Source organism: Sylvia atricapilla, chromosome 3 (assembly GCF_009819655.1).
Source record: "Sylvia atricapilla isolate bSylAtr1 chromosome 3, bSylAtr1.pri, whole genome shotgun sequence".
Lineage (NCBI taxonomy): Eukaryota > Metazoa > Chordata > Aves > Passeriformes > Sylviidae > Sylvia > Sylvia atricapilla.
The window spans coordinates 72246287-72258788 of record NC_089142.1 but is presented as its reverse complement, the minus strand read 5'-3'; the positions used below and the strand labels follow the sequence as shown (position 1 = coordinate 72258788).

General features: G+C 34.2%; 1 protein-coding gene across 2 annotated transcripts in view; it reads left to right on the top strand.

Annotated features, from left to right (window-relative positions):
- Positions 1 to 12502, top strand: part of TTC13 (tetratricopeptide repeat domain 13) — a 38788-nt gene that overhangs the window by 9227 nt on the left and 17059 nt on the right. For both annotated transcript variants that reach the window (XM_066315766.1, XM_066315765.1), the window contains exons 4-14: positions 479 to 549; positions 2817 to 2882; positions 4376 to 4468; positions 5515 to 5631; positions 6451 to 6561; positions 8077 to 8159; positions 9274 to 9415; positions 10637 to 10811; positions 11232 to 11388; positions 11649 to 11779; positions 12101 to 12233. In XM_066315766.1, the coding sequence (XP_066171863.1) occupies positions 479 to 549; positions 2817 to 2882; positions 4376 to 4468; positions 5515 to 5631; positions 6451 to 6561; positions 8077 to 8159; positions 9274 to 9415; positions 10637 to 10811; positions 11232 to 11388; positions 11649 to 11779; positions 12101 to 12233 (1279 nt within the window). The remainder of the gene's footprint in view (positions 1 to 478; positions 550 to 2816; positions 2883 to 4375; positions 4469 to 5514; positions 5632 to 6450; positions 6562 to 8076; positions 8160 to 9273; positions 9416 to 10636; positions 10812 to 11231; positions 11389 to 11648; positions 11780 to 12100; positions 12234 to 12502) is intronic.

Here is a 12502-nt window from a genome sequence, read left to right as displayed (position 1 = left end):
TTTCGAGGTAATTGAAATGAAGGAAAACCGTATTGTGAACTAATTAAGTTTAGAAGTATGTGTACAAACAAGTAGAATTTCCCTAACCAAATTGTCAAAAATAGTTAGTGATAGCCAGGTGGCACTTTTAATTAAGAAAGCATCCAGGGCTATTGTATTGGGATCATAGCACCTTTCCTGATCCTAAGTATTTTAGAAGCAAACATGGGCCCTTTCCTGAACAACTTGTAAAAAGTAGAAAAAACCCCCACAAACCACAAAACACCTCTGAAGAGCACAGTATGAATTCAGTCATTAATGAATGCTTGGTAATGGCTGAGGAAAGTTATGTCATTTTGTGGCCATTCAGGAATTCTCTGACTATTTTAATCTTCAATGCAGTGTAGGAACTTAAACATTTTACAGGTTGGTAGTATTTAATATTTGTAAAAAGTCAGATTTTTTTTCTGTTTTATTTACATTTTTAATGTTTTGTTAGCAATCGCTTACGTGTTGTTTGGCAACGGCTTGTATGATGAAGCTATACAGCATTTTTCAACAATGCTGCAGGTAAGTTTTCTGCTTGGACCTCAAAAAATAACTTAATGAAAATATCCTTTGCTGCATATGGCTTTTAATAAAATAAGTATTAAATTAAGGATTTTTAAATGAGAATAATTATTCTACTGTTTATTCATTTTCTTTTCCATCCAAACATAAACATACTCTTAGAACTGGGTGATCAATGTCTTGGTTATTTGGTGAGTATTTTTCTCGTCAATAGGCATTAAGTTTTTGTGGCACTTTGACCAAAAAAAGCATGTGTTTTCAGAAACCTGACCTCTGCAGAGCTGAGGTTCTTAGATTGTCTGCTTATTGTGTAGGCTGAGATATTTTAAAGTAGATTTTTTTGGGTGACAGCATGTTGCCAATAACATGAGGAAATAAGCCCTGACAGATAATTTATTGCAAGTGGCAAGTAACACATTGCTTTCACAATGATAAATGATTTTGTATGCTGGCTTTATCCTTTTTCAACGGTAAGGATTTGATTAGTTTAATATATAAATAAAAGGTAACTAATACTTATCTTGTGGGTGTTTTTCCTGACCAAAATAAAGAATTCAGAATCTTCTGCAGTTAAATAGGAGGTAGTTATATTTAAAACAAAACCAGCCCCAACAATTTATAAGATTCAACTAAAGATGATTTCAGAGTATTGCATTTTTATGGCTAAAAGCTTGGAACATCCAGAAGCATGGACATACTTTTCATTTAAACTGTTTAAAGTACACATGTGCAAGCCGAAAGCAATACTGAAAATAATAGCATGTATTTTTTCTTAAATGTCAAATGGCTTGTTCTTAAATTGAGTGGAAGTGTGGCAATTTAATGAAATTATTCCAGAGAATTTACCTGACAACAAGAACATTCGGGGTTTTTGTGTGCTTTAATTTTTATTTCATTGATGTAGGTGTTTAGTGATATCTGTCTTTGATTTGTTTTAATGTGAGGGTTTTTTTTTACCCTGATGAGAAATCCTGCTTCCAAAACCACTGGATTTATGTATTGTTTCCTGTCTTTATTCAGAAGGAAACTTAATACAAGTGAAGATAAGCAAGATACACCAGCTGTAGAAAGATACTGGGAGAAGTGTTTATGTGATAGAGTACTTCTGCAGTGCCCACATCTCAGTTTAAAGTATGCTTCAATACCATGCTTATAGTATGCCTGAAAGGCTGTAAAGGGATCATGATTGTTCACTCTGTTTTTCACAAGGCAATTTTAAAATACATAAAATGATCATTAAAACATTTAACTGAATAAAACAGCCTTGCTTAGCCACGGTATTAAAAGTAGGAAGTTACCTACTGTTGATGTTGCCAAATGTAAACTTGGAAGCAGCTCAAGTCTGGCAAGCTGCCAGCATTGATATGCCACATATTCCTTTGTTTTGTCCACGACTGAGTTTGTTTCTTGGGAAACAGTTTGTTTCTTGGCAGATGTTGCAATTAAATAAGACCAGGCTTGTGCTACAAACTTTTGTAGCACAGCTACAGTTCCTTGCAGGTGTGAAGATGTTGTGATTCCTGACTGGTTTTCAGGGAAACTGACTGCATAAGCATTGTTGTGTTGACAAAACAGTTTTGCTGTGTAATTCTTGGAATTTGTGTGGGAAAATGTGGTTGAGTAAATGACATCAAACAAGCAGTAGATTTACTCTGTAGAGTGCGTCCTTCCTAAGTGCCCAAGTAGGAAAGTCTCAAAATCAAATCTAACTCAAGGAAAGTTGGTTTGAATTTTGCAGAACTATTTTGGTAAAATACTTTTGATTTTAGTTGCTGTCTGAATATAAATTTCATCAGGATGCCACGATATCTTGCTTCCAAGTTTTAAATCTCAAATTTAAAATGTATACAAAATAAGCTTTGAGTCGCCAAATTGTATGTTTCTTATCTCAGTGACATGAGACAGAAGAAGTTACATAATTACCAGTGAGGTTATGACTAATGAAGATTGGGTAACAGAGTATTCTAATGATTACTGTGTATTTTAATGTATTCTAATGTACACTGTGTAATAGCTTCTGGTCACTGGCACTATAACTGCACTCTGTTTGGCATTTTTACCAGACAAATACTCCAGAACAATTCCGTTAAATTGAATTGGAAGCTGTGAGCAAATGAAGGTTTGGACTGTAATATAATAAACTTCTTTGCCTCACAGCTGTGATTGTTCATTGCTTACTACTTTAGATCACCTAAAATTATTATTAACTACATATTGAAGAAACAAAAAAAACCACACCACAAATTAATGTTTTATTTGTTTAACAGGAAGAACCAGAGCTGGTTAGTGCAATTTATGGACGAGGGATAGCATATGGGAAAAAAGGACTACATGTGAGTAGATAATTTTTTTAGTTAATACCCAACTGAATTATTTAAATCTCAGCTATAAGAGAGCCTGTAACAGGAATAACTAGACAAGTTAGAATGTGTTAAGTACATCCCAAAATCTTTGTGCTGTCCTGCTTCCATGAGGAGTCTGTCCCTTGGTTGATGTACTGTATGCCTAGCGTTATCTGCTAGAGGGATCTAGCAGATCATAATGCTCAGGCCATGGGTATGTTTGCTTTGCGACACTGTGGAAGTAAAGCTGAACGACATCAGTGCCAGAGGAGAAGATAAGGCACTGTTGTGAGTGGTAGATAGTAAGGCTGTGAGCCACAGCTTCTTGAAAGAATTGCTTGTTCAGATAACAGGCAGTGTCTTGCCTCTGAGAGACAGGTTTATAAGGTCCCACTGAATTAATCTCTAAGGTGTGTTTGGAAATGAAAAAGTATTTTATTGCAGCTTGGGAACACTGTCAGCTCTTCCAATACAGTTGATTTCACATTGCTTTTTGAGTGCTTATGCCTTTTGATAAGTATACCACCTTGAATTCGTGAAAAAAAATTTCGAAGTTAAATTACTTGGTTACAGTACTTACTGCCCAAATAATTTCTTGAGTGGAAAGAAATTTAGCAGTTGACTATGGTCCTGGTAGGACTTTTTGGCCAGTTGAATCACTGAAGTCATGACTGAATGGTTGCTAGAGTTCTGGAATAATGAATAATTGAGTAACTCATTGAAAATTTTCTTTATATACAATGTTTAATTATCTAGGGGTGCTGACAAGAGCTTGAAGTCTCTCATATTTTTTTGTTTTTAACATCAGATGAGTTTTTCTCAGTTTAGATAGGTGTTGGTACAGCTTCACTTCATAAAAGTTTTTGAGTGGTACCTTCAAGAGACAAAGATGATATTAAACACAAAATTTCTTTGCTTTGAGAAAGAAGAAAAAAATCATTGAAATTTAGTACATTACTTGCTATATAATTACTTTGAATTTTTTTCTAATTAAGTAACTATTCCATCCTGTTAATTAAGTAACTGCTTCAATGAGGACAATTTAAAATTTTAGATAGGGAAGATGCTTTTGACATCACCCCATTTATCAGTACTGCTTGGCTGAAGTTGCAGACAGTGCTGATGACAACACTGTGGGTGTGAGTGTGCCTGTGTGTTGGAGTTCATGTGGGAACTTGAACCAGCTTTGCTGCCAAGCAAGGTTCCTTTGGAGCTATAGGTCTAATATTTATTCACAGAGTTAAATTAAGAAATTATTAGAGGTACAACGCAAAGATGATGTGTACAAGGTTTAGTTTTGTTGTTTGTAGCAGACAGGTGTTTTTTTCCAGCTCTTTGCAGAATAATGCATCTTGATGTTTTTAGCAAAGGTGTGAATGGCTTTTAATATAAACACTTAGCCAATCTAGTTGTCCTTGATCTTGAGAGTATGTTAGTCTAAGTATACACAGTTGTTCACCTTGTTTATTTTTCCTCCTTTTCAGGATATGAAAAATGCTGAACTTGCTCTGTTTGAGCTCAGTAGGGTGATTAGTCTAGAGCCAGATCATCCTGAAGTATTTGAACAGCGAGCGGAAGTGAGCATTTTTTATGTCTTTTCAGACTTTTGGAGAAGTTGCAATTATACAGTGTTTCCAATCATATCTTAACTGATTTAATGACTACAATTTGGTGTTCTGTGAACATTCATCTTTTCTTTTAAAATACACACATTTCCTCTCAAACAGTGTGATTTGTGGAATATTTAGTTTTAAAATAAGGAATACACCATATAGAGTTACTCTAACCAGTGGAATGGCATATATTATGTTTAAGTGTTCAGTTTCTGACATACGGTATAGCAAGATAATTTGAGTTTTTATGAAATTAATCAAAATATCACTTGAGGCTTACAGTTTGCACCTTTTGCCCTCTTACTAAATCTATGAGTAGTAGTTCTTAAAATACCAATTTTTAAAAAAATGCAATGTTTGGGTTTATATTTGTTCATGTAACTTAAAAATCATTCCAACCCGCATATATTTTTATTTTGAAAATTAGGTTTTGTTTTGCTAACTAAATTACAGAAAATGAATGTCAAGAAGCAGCTTTGTAGACAAACCAAAAGTATAAATATTAGTCAGCATCCTGTATAATAATAGCTGCCATAATGTTCACAGCTTTAATCTTTTAAGTGATCTCTTAGTACATTTGTGAACCTTGATCTAAAAATGTGAAAGGCATTCAAATAATTGGAAATGGACCATTTTCCATTGGTGGAATGTTTTTTTCAATAAGGCTTGGGAGAATACTTTAATTACATTTTCATTTGAATATGTTGAAATTGCTTGAAATTGAGTATTTTGTTTTGACAGACTTGTTTTTAATTTGGAATATAGGGTTTCTGCAGTTGTGGTGATGTTCATGTACGCTGATAGTTTTGAGAAAAATTCTTTCAGGTTTCGTCTTTCATAGGGGTTTAAAAGCCATAATTACCAAAATTTATAGTGGAACTTTCCAGCCTATTCTGGCAAATACTATTACTCTGTTACAGCTGAACATGGAAAAGAATAATGTTCGTATTTCTAAAACAAATCTATTCAGTTTGTCTCCTCTAAACTGTGTTTTGGTTTTATACTCTTAGATATTGTCCGCACTAGGACGAATCAGTGAGGCATTATCAGATTTCACCAAAGCTATTCAGCTACAACCATCAGCAACACTCTACTGGCACAGAGGTACCCTCTACTTTATATCTGAGGTTAGTGGATTTTGAGGATTCTCTTTGGCTTTGGTTGTGGGGATGTTGTTCATTATTTTGTTGACTTCTGTGCTAGTTGTTACTTTTGTTCTAGAACTTCTTTCCTATTTAGTTAAAAAACCCCCAAACCAGTATAGTAACAAAAGTCCTGATTCCCCTGTAGCTGGCTTTGTGACAGTTCAGAGATATTCTCCAAGTATTTCATTTGCAAATCTACTAAATGCAGAGAATCAGAGGACAAGTACCTTGCATGCACACCTCAGATTCTTTTGTGTTTGAGGAGTAGGATGTGAATAAAGAGTTTGACTTTATTTATAAACTGCAGTTGCATTTAATTAGTATTGATAAACACTAGTCTAAAAAGGAAAATAGTTATGACCAAGGCAGTAAGTCCTCTATATACTTAAGAAAAAAACGCTCCTCACAATAAGCAAAAAAACCCTACAAAAATGCTAACATGCAATGTGATCTGTGTATGTTGTTCTTGAAGCTTTAATGTAGGACAAATAGCTTTATCTTTGAAGATTGTGGGAATACTTGATAGCGGATTTCCTGCTTGATTCTTCCAATTCACTGTTTGAATCCAGCTGTTTTTCCATTAATTTGACTAGGTTTTATACAGCACTTCCTATAAAAGTTGGAAGTTTGTTGTGCATTCATCGATGTTCTGATTCATAGTTGATTCATTGCTGTTTAGCCCTGAGACTGACTTCATATACTGAACAAAATTCTGTAGTTTACTTTTATGAAAAGATAAATACACATTCCTGTTTATTTGTGTGGTGTTTTCTGTGTCATCTGAAACCTTCTTTATCATAGGATTATGCAACAGCCCATGAAGATTTTCAGCGCTCACTGGAACTGAACAAAAATCAGCCTATAGCTATGCTTTATAAAGGCTTAACCTTCTTTCACAGAGGACTTCTGAAGGTAAATCTATATTAAATAATTGTTCATGTAGAACAGTACTGTTTATTTGAAGTTATTTCCATAAAATATTAGAAGTATCATTGGTGCTGATACATGTATTTTCTTTCACATAGGGAAGATTTTTGAGGTAAAAGAGTGCAAGCAAAAAAAAAAAGATTCCATGATATGATATGTAAATACTGCAGGTCTTGTTGAATCTCAGTAGATCAGTGATAACAGTCATGTTTAAGGAGTGCTTTGATAGATATTTGTATCTAGCAACCCTGCTAGTATTTGTAGGATAAGGTTCAAAAATTTCAAAATGAAATGGAGATTTGCTAGGTTTTGGGAGGGGGAGAGGGATGAAGAGGAAAATAATTTTAAACTCCTCCTCAGATAAGCTAGGGAGTAATCAAGGAAAGTGCTGGTAGAGATTTGCATTTACGCACATTTATTTCAGTTACATGTTGTTTGTGGAAAGCTGATATCTAACTTGGGAGAATATAATTGCTCCTTCAGTTTCTAAAATCAGCAGGGAAGGGGAAGTTCTTCCCATGTCTTTATTAGTACTCTTATTAGTAGTTGTTGGTGCTTGATCTACATTTTTGTTCAATGGGTATTTTTGTGCACATTGTAGTGCTCAGAATAGATTTGATAGTTTTTCTAAATAAGGATTTCTAAATGGACTAAATGTACCGGTAATTCTTTCCTTACGGCATCTAATTTATTTCACTGAAAACTTCAAGACACTTTTCAGGCATTCCTTAGTAATATAAAGTAGTTGATTATTCCATCCTTAATTCTAAGTCTCAGTATTGAATATTCCAGTTTGTGTAGCCACTCTAGTTTGAAAAGCTGAGTTTTTAATCAGATTCTTTGAAGAGGAATATTTCTTTAACCACATGCTTATTTTGTTAGCTTTTGTTTTTATTACATTGTATTCCTCACAACAGTAACAGCTACAGTACATGCTATTGTGTGAAGATGATCCCTTACTCTGTAATCCCTCTAGAGAATGTTTCCTACTGAGCAAATAACAAAGAAAGCAATAAGACAATTAAAGGCAGAGTGCAGGTTTGAAGGAGTCTTTTGGCCTCCAAAACTTAGGAGGTGTATTATGAATGAAGAAGGAAGACTGTAAGGAGAGGCTGCTTTGCCTTAGGGACCAGACTGAGCTTTGAAAATGAACTCTGAAGGGATTTTTTTCTCTGAACTCTATTAAAATACTAAAAGACTTGCTCATTCCTACTGCCTGATGAAAAAAAAAAAAATCAAGCAAAATCTGTCAGTACTGTAAAGAATGTTTCAGTATTTCATTTATTATGTAGAAATTTTTACTCTATAGATTTCATAATAAATTCATGCCTTGTTTGTTCCTTCCAAAGCTTTTTATATATAACTTTATATATATATAAAAATATATATATCTTTTATATATAACTAATTCCTTAGCTAGTGACTAATTACTAGCTGAAAGTTGCTGAAATTAAATGAATGTACTAAGTTACAATTTTTTCTGTCGGTCCCTTTCTGTAGGAAGCCATTGAATCCTTCAAAGAAGCTCTGAAGCAGAAAGCAGACTTCATAGATGCATATAAAAGTCTGGGACAAGCCTACAGGTACTTATATTCAGAATTAGATTTAATGTAATTTTTCATCTGCTTGTGTTCTTTAAAATGCACTCTTAAGTTCTACACATTTGTTACAAGATTGTGCAAAAACATACATGATGTTTGGTCGCTCCAGCAGCTGGTATGGCTATGTCAGGATATGTTCAATATAAATAATTTCTATGTTTGCTTTGGTTTTTTTAGTCTCTGGTATCTCTTTGAGTCTCCCAGACTCAAAGGTTAGTTAAATGACAGCTTCCAATAAGATGTTTTTAAGATACGCTAAATGATTTTTAAATGATGGAAGGCTTTAATACAACATGAGCTATAGCTTATTAAATCCTGCTTCAAATGTAATGGCTTTGCTGTTCATGCATGTATTTGAAACTAAAGAGCTGTGGTTAATCACTGTTCTGCTAAAAATTCTTTTTGGCAAATGTATTTAAAACTACTAAATCTTGTTTGTTTTTCTAGAGTTGCTCTTGTTTGAATTAATTTTGTCTAATATAATAATCTTAAAGAAATCAGTGTACTGAATTGAAAGACTATGATAAATTAAATTGTATATTATTTCTATGTTAACTTTATCATGACAGTTTCTCTGTGACTGCTTCTACTGCCTACTTAAATGTACAGCTGTCCTGCAGATGGAGTAATTCCAGTTAATAAATTTTTACTTAGTTTCAGTTTTCAAACACCATATGTTTTCTTCTTAATCAACATTTAAGTAGTTGGTAAATTTGTAAAAATATGCTTGTACTTAAAAGTTAAAAAGTTAATTTTTTCCAAGAATGCTTTGTGTGGAAGTTTTTTTTACTTTAGTTTCTTAAGAAATACCTTAGGTATGTGTTTTTAGTTTTAGTGTCTGCTGAGGATTGTGAAGATTTGTAGTCTTGTGGGGTTGTATTTCAGAGTACATATTTCTGGGAGTGACAAACTCTGTGCAGCTGTTCTGTTATTACCACAGAAGAATAGTTGCAAAGTTACTGCTTTTGTTACAGAATTTTTCCATTAATACTGTGTTTTTCTTCAGTGCTATCCCCTTTGGACACCTTAAAGTCACCTTTTAACAAGCAATTTTTTTGTCACTGTTGCCTTCTTTCCATGTTCTGGCATCACCTAGAGAGCTTGGCAACTTTGATGCTGCTACAGAGAACTTCCAGAAGGCTTTACTGCTGAATCAAAATCATGTTCAGACATTACAGCTGAAAGGAATGATGCTTTATCATCATGGTAGCTTAGATGAAGCACTAAAGAATTTTAAGGTAAGCAGGCCTTAAGTAAACACAAAATTTAAATGTTTTAAGGAGGTCTTGGGTTCAACAGATGCAATAAAATTTCAAAGCTTTTCATTCTGAGTGTGTGTGCATATGAACTAGAAGTATTTTTTCCTAAAGTCTGTCTTAAAAGCTAAAATTTAACCATTTGTAATTAAAAAAATAATTTTGGTAAAACTAAGGTGGTTTCTTTAACTGTTTTATGTGTTTGTAAAACCAAGCTCTGGCTGATTTTTTCCCTTTTAAACTGGTAATTGTGTTCTTGCTTGATAATTTGACTTGAAGCCTAAAGGTTTTTTCATGTTGGATGAAAGGTAAAATGTAGTAGTCTATAATTTTCAGCTGCAAGTAAGTTACAATGTTTATCAAATTCTTCTAGAGTATTTTCTTGTGAAAAAGTCAGCATATGTTGTGATTCATTGCGCTTGCAAAAATTTTCATGTTGCCAAAATCTTGCCTATCCGCTGGCATTAAATAATTGCCTTATTTTGTAGACAGAACAAAAAAGGCAGATGTTGTTTGTATGCCCATATTCTTAAAACAAGGAATGAAATAAGATTTCTTTCCAAATGAGTCTGTGCTTATCCCAAGAAGAACACTTTATGTGGATTATTACATATTCACCTTCTATAACCCAATTTGTAGATACTGGTGTAGTTGAAAAGATACTTCAACTTCTGAGATGGAGATACTCATCTGAAGACATGTAATTGCTGGAAGAATTGGAGCATTCATTTCTGAATCATAAACAGGAATTTGCTGTGTGTTTAACATACAGCAAACAGCTAACTAACATAAAAGTGTACTAATGCATGAAGTGGTGAAGAGATGAATGGGGAAAATGATTGAAAAATATGTATCTATATAACTAACCCAAATTTATTTGTTACATTGTCAGGAGTATATTTTGCCTAATTTCACCCAGCTAACATTGAGCTAATAACGTTAGAGCAAAGTGTACAAAGCATATTTTCATTGACAAGGTTTGGGTTTTCAGCTTTTTTCACCCTTTGATAAAGCTGAAAATATTTTTTCTTACGTTTGCTAGCAGTTTAAGTGCTCAGCAGCATTTGAAAGAAAATTATGATGGAAGTGGATCTTAATAATCAGTAAATCTTTTCACTTGCCTTTTGACCAGGCAGGTTGGATTATTTGAAGGTAATCTTTCTGTCTCTTGGTATATGGTGCTTTGTTCCTTTAATTTCCTAGAGATGTCTACAGCTAGAACCATACAATGAAGTGTGCCAGTACATGAAAGGTCTCAGCCATGTTGCAATGGGACAGTTTTATGAAGGCATAAAAGCTCAGACCAAAGTTATGTTAAATGATCCTCTGCCAGGACAGAAGGCCAGTCCAGAATATCTGAAAGTGAAATACCTCCGAGGTAAGTTGGATTTTTTTTTTATTATTATTATTTTCTTAAATGCTTCAAGGACCTTAGAAGTGCAAGCTTTCTTCTAGTTATGGTCATTTTAGAGAAACCAGTGTACATTCTCATGAGAATTGTTGAGTGTGTATGTTAAGAAAAAGATACACTGATTCTTACTGTTCATACAGTTAAAAACTAGGTCAAAAAATGGAATATACATTTTTCTATACATGTAGACTGTTGTGATACTTAGTTGAAAAAGACTTATTTCTGTCTTGGAAATTGGCTGGTAACAAAATTATTTTATCTAAAAATAATAACTTAATAAAGTCATGTTGTTTAACTGACAAGCATATAACCTGGTTACTGTTTTTGTGTAATGGCATAAATAAACTGTTTATTCAAACAGTATTTCACTTTATTTCTTTCCTCCAGAGTATTCTAGATATTTGCATGCCCATTTGGATACCCCACTTACAGAGTATAATACTGATATAGATCTTCCTGGGAACTTCAAGGATCACTGGGCCAAAAATCTTCCTTTTCTTATAGAAAACTATGAAGAACAGCCAGGGTTACAGCCACATATAAAGTGAGAATTTTTATTTTTTAAAGCCTGTTTGAAATGGGGGGGTCTGCCAGTAAAATGGAATTAATTTGAGAGATTGGGTGTAACTGTGACATGCTGTGTATGTTCGGTGGGTTGGGAGGAGGAATGAGTGTTCTTTATTCTGTGTTTAAGTGTTTCTCACACAAATTATATTGATTTGTAAAACACAGATTTGTTTGCCAAATGCTTTCAGGACTTTCATAGCCAAGCTGTGTCTGATGCATGTTTTTCTCCTCTGTAAGAGATGTGTTATTTCAGAATTTTGAAAGTTATAAGCCTGATGTGCAAGAACTCATATGTGTAGCTGATCATCTGGGTTCCATGATGCAGTATGAGACACCAGGATTTCTTCCAAATAAAAGGATACATAGAGGTATACTGAAAATGCTCTGTAAATTTGAGGGGGGATGGGGGGGGAAATCAGTGTGGTGATAATTGAATGCTTTACCTTTTCTATCTGCAAATTAGTTTTATGCTCTATTTCTTTAAAATCAGATAGAAAGTTTAAAATAACCATTTTTCAGCATTTTCTGAGCCTAGCTGGGCACTGGAAATCAGGATCTCCCAGATTTTTTGATATTGTCTGTTCTTTTCCTGTAAATACATTGCTTTCCTTCTTCAGTTTTCCTGTCTGTCCAAAACTGAGTGTTTGGCTCTAACTGATTGGTACCTCTGTCCTCCTGTCTCACCTCAGCAATGGGATTGGCCACTCTAGAAGTAATGCAAGCTGTGCAGCGGACTTGGGCAAACTCCAAAGTTCGGATGAATGGGAAGACCAGACTGATGCAGTGGAGAGATATGTTTGATATTGCTGTGAAGTGGCGAAGGTAATGGTCATAGAGGACAGACAGCAAGCCTGGATTGGTTGTAATAATGATGAGTGCTCCAGCTAGCCAAAGAGCTGCGGTCATGGACGAGAAAATGAACATTTGCTGCCATTGTGTAACTAGAAATGTTCTGATAAAAGAAAAGGATGGTGTAGGTACAAGGACTGCCCTTCTGAAAATGCTCCATTTTTCTTCTTCTATAAAGGAGTGAAAAAATCAGATTAGCATTTTCCAGTTGAAGCAAAGCTGTGGTAGACCACAGGATCCAC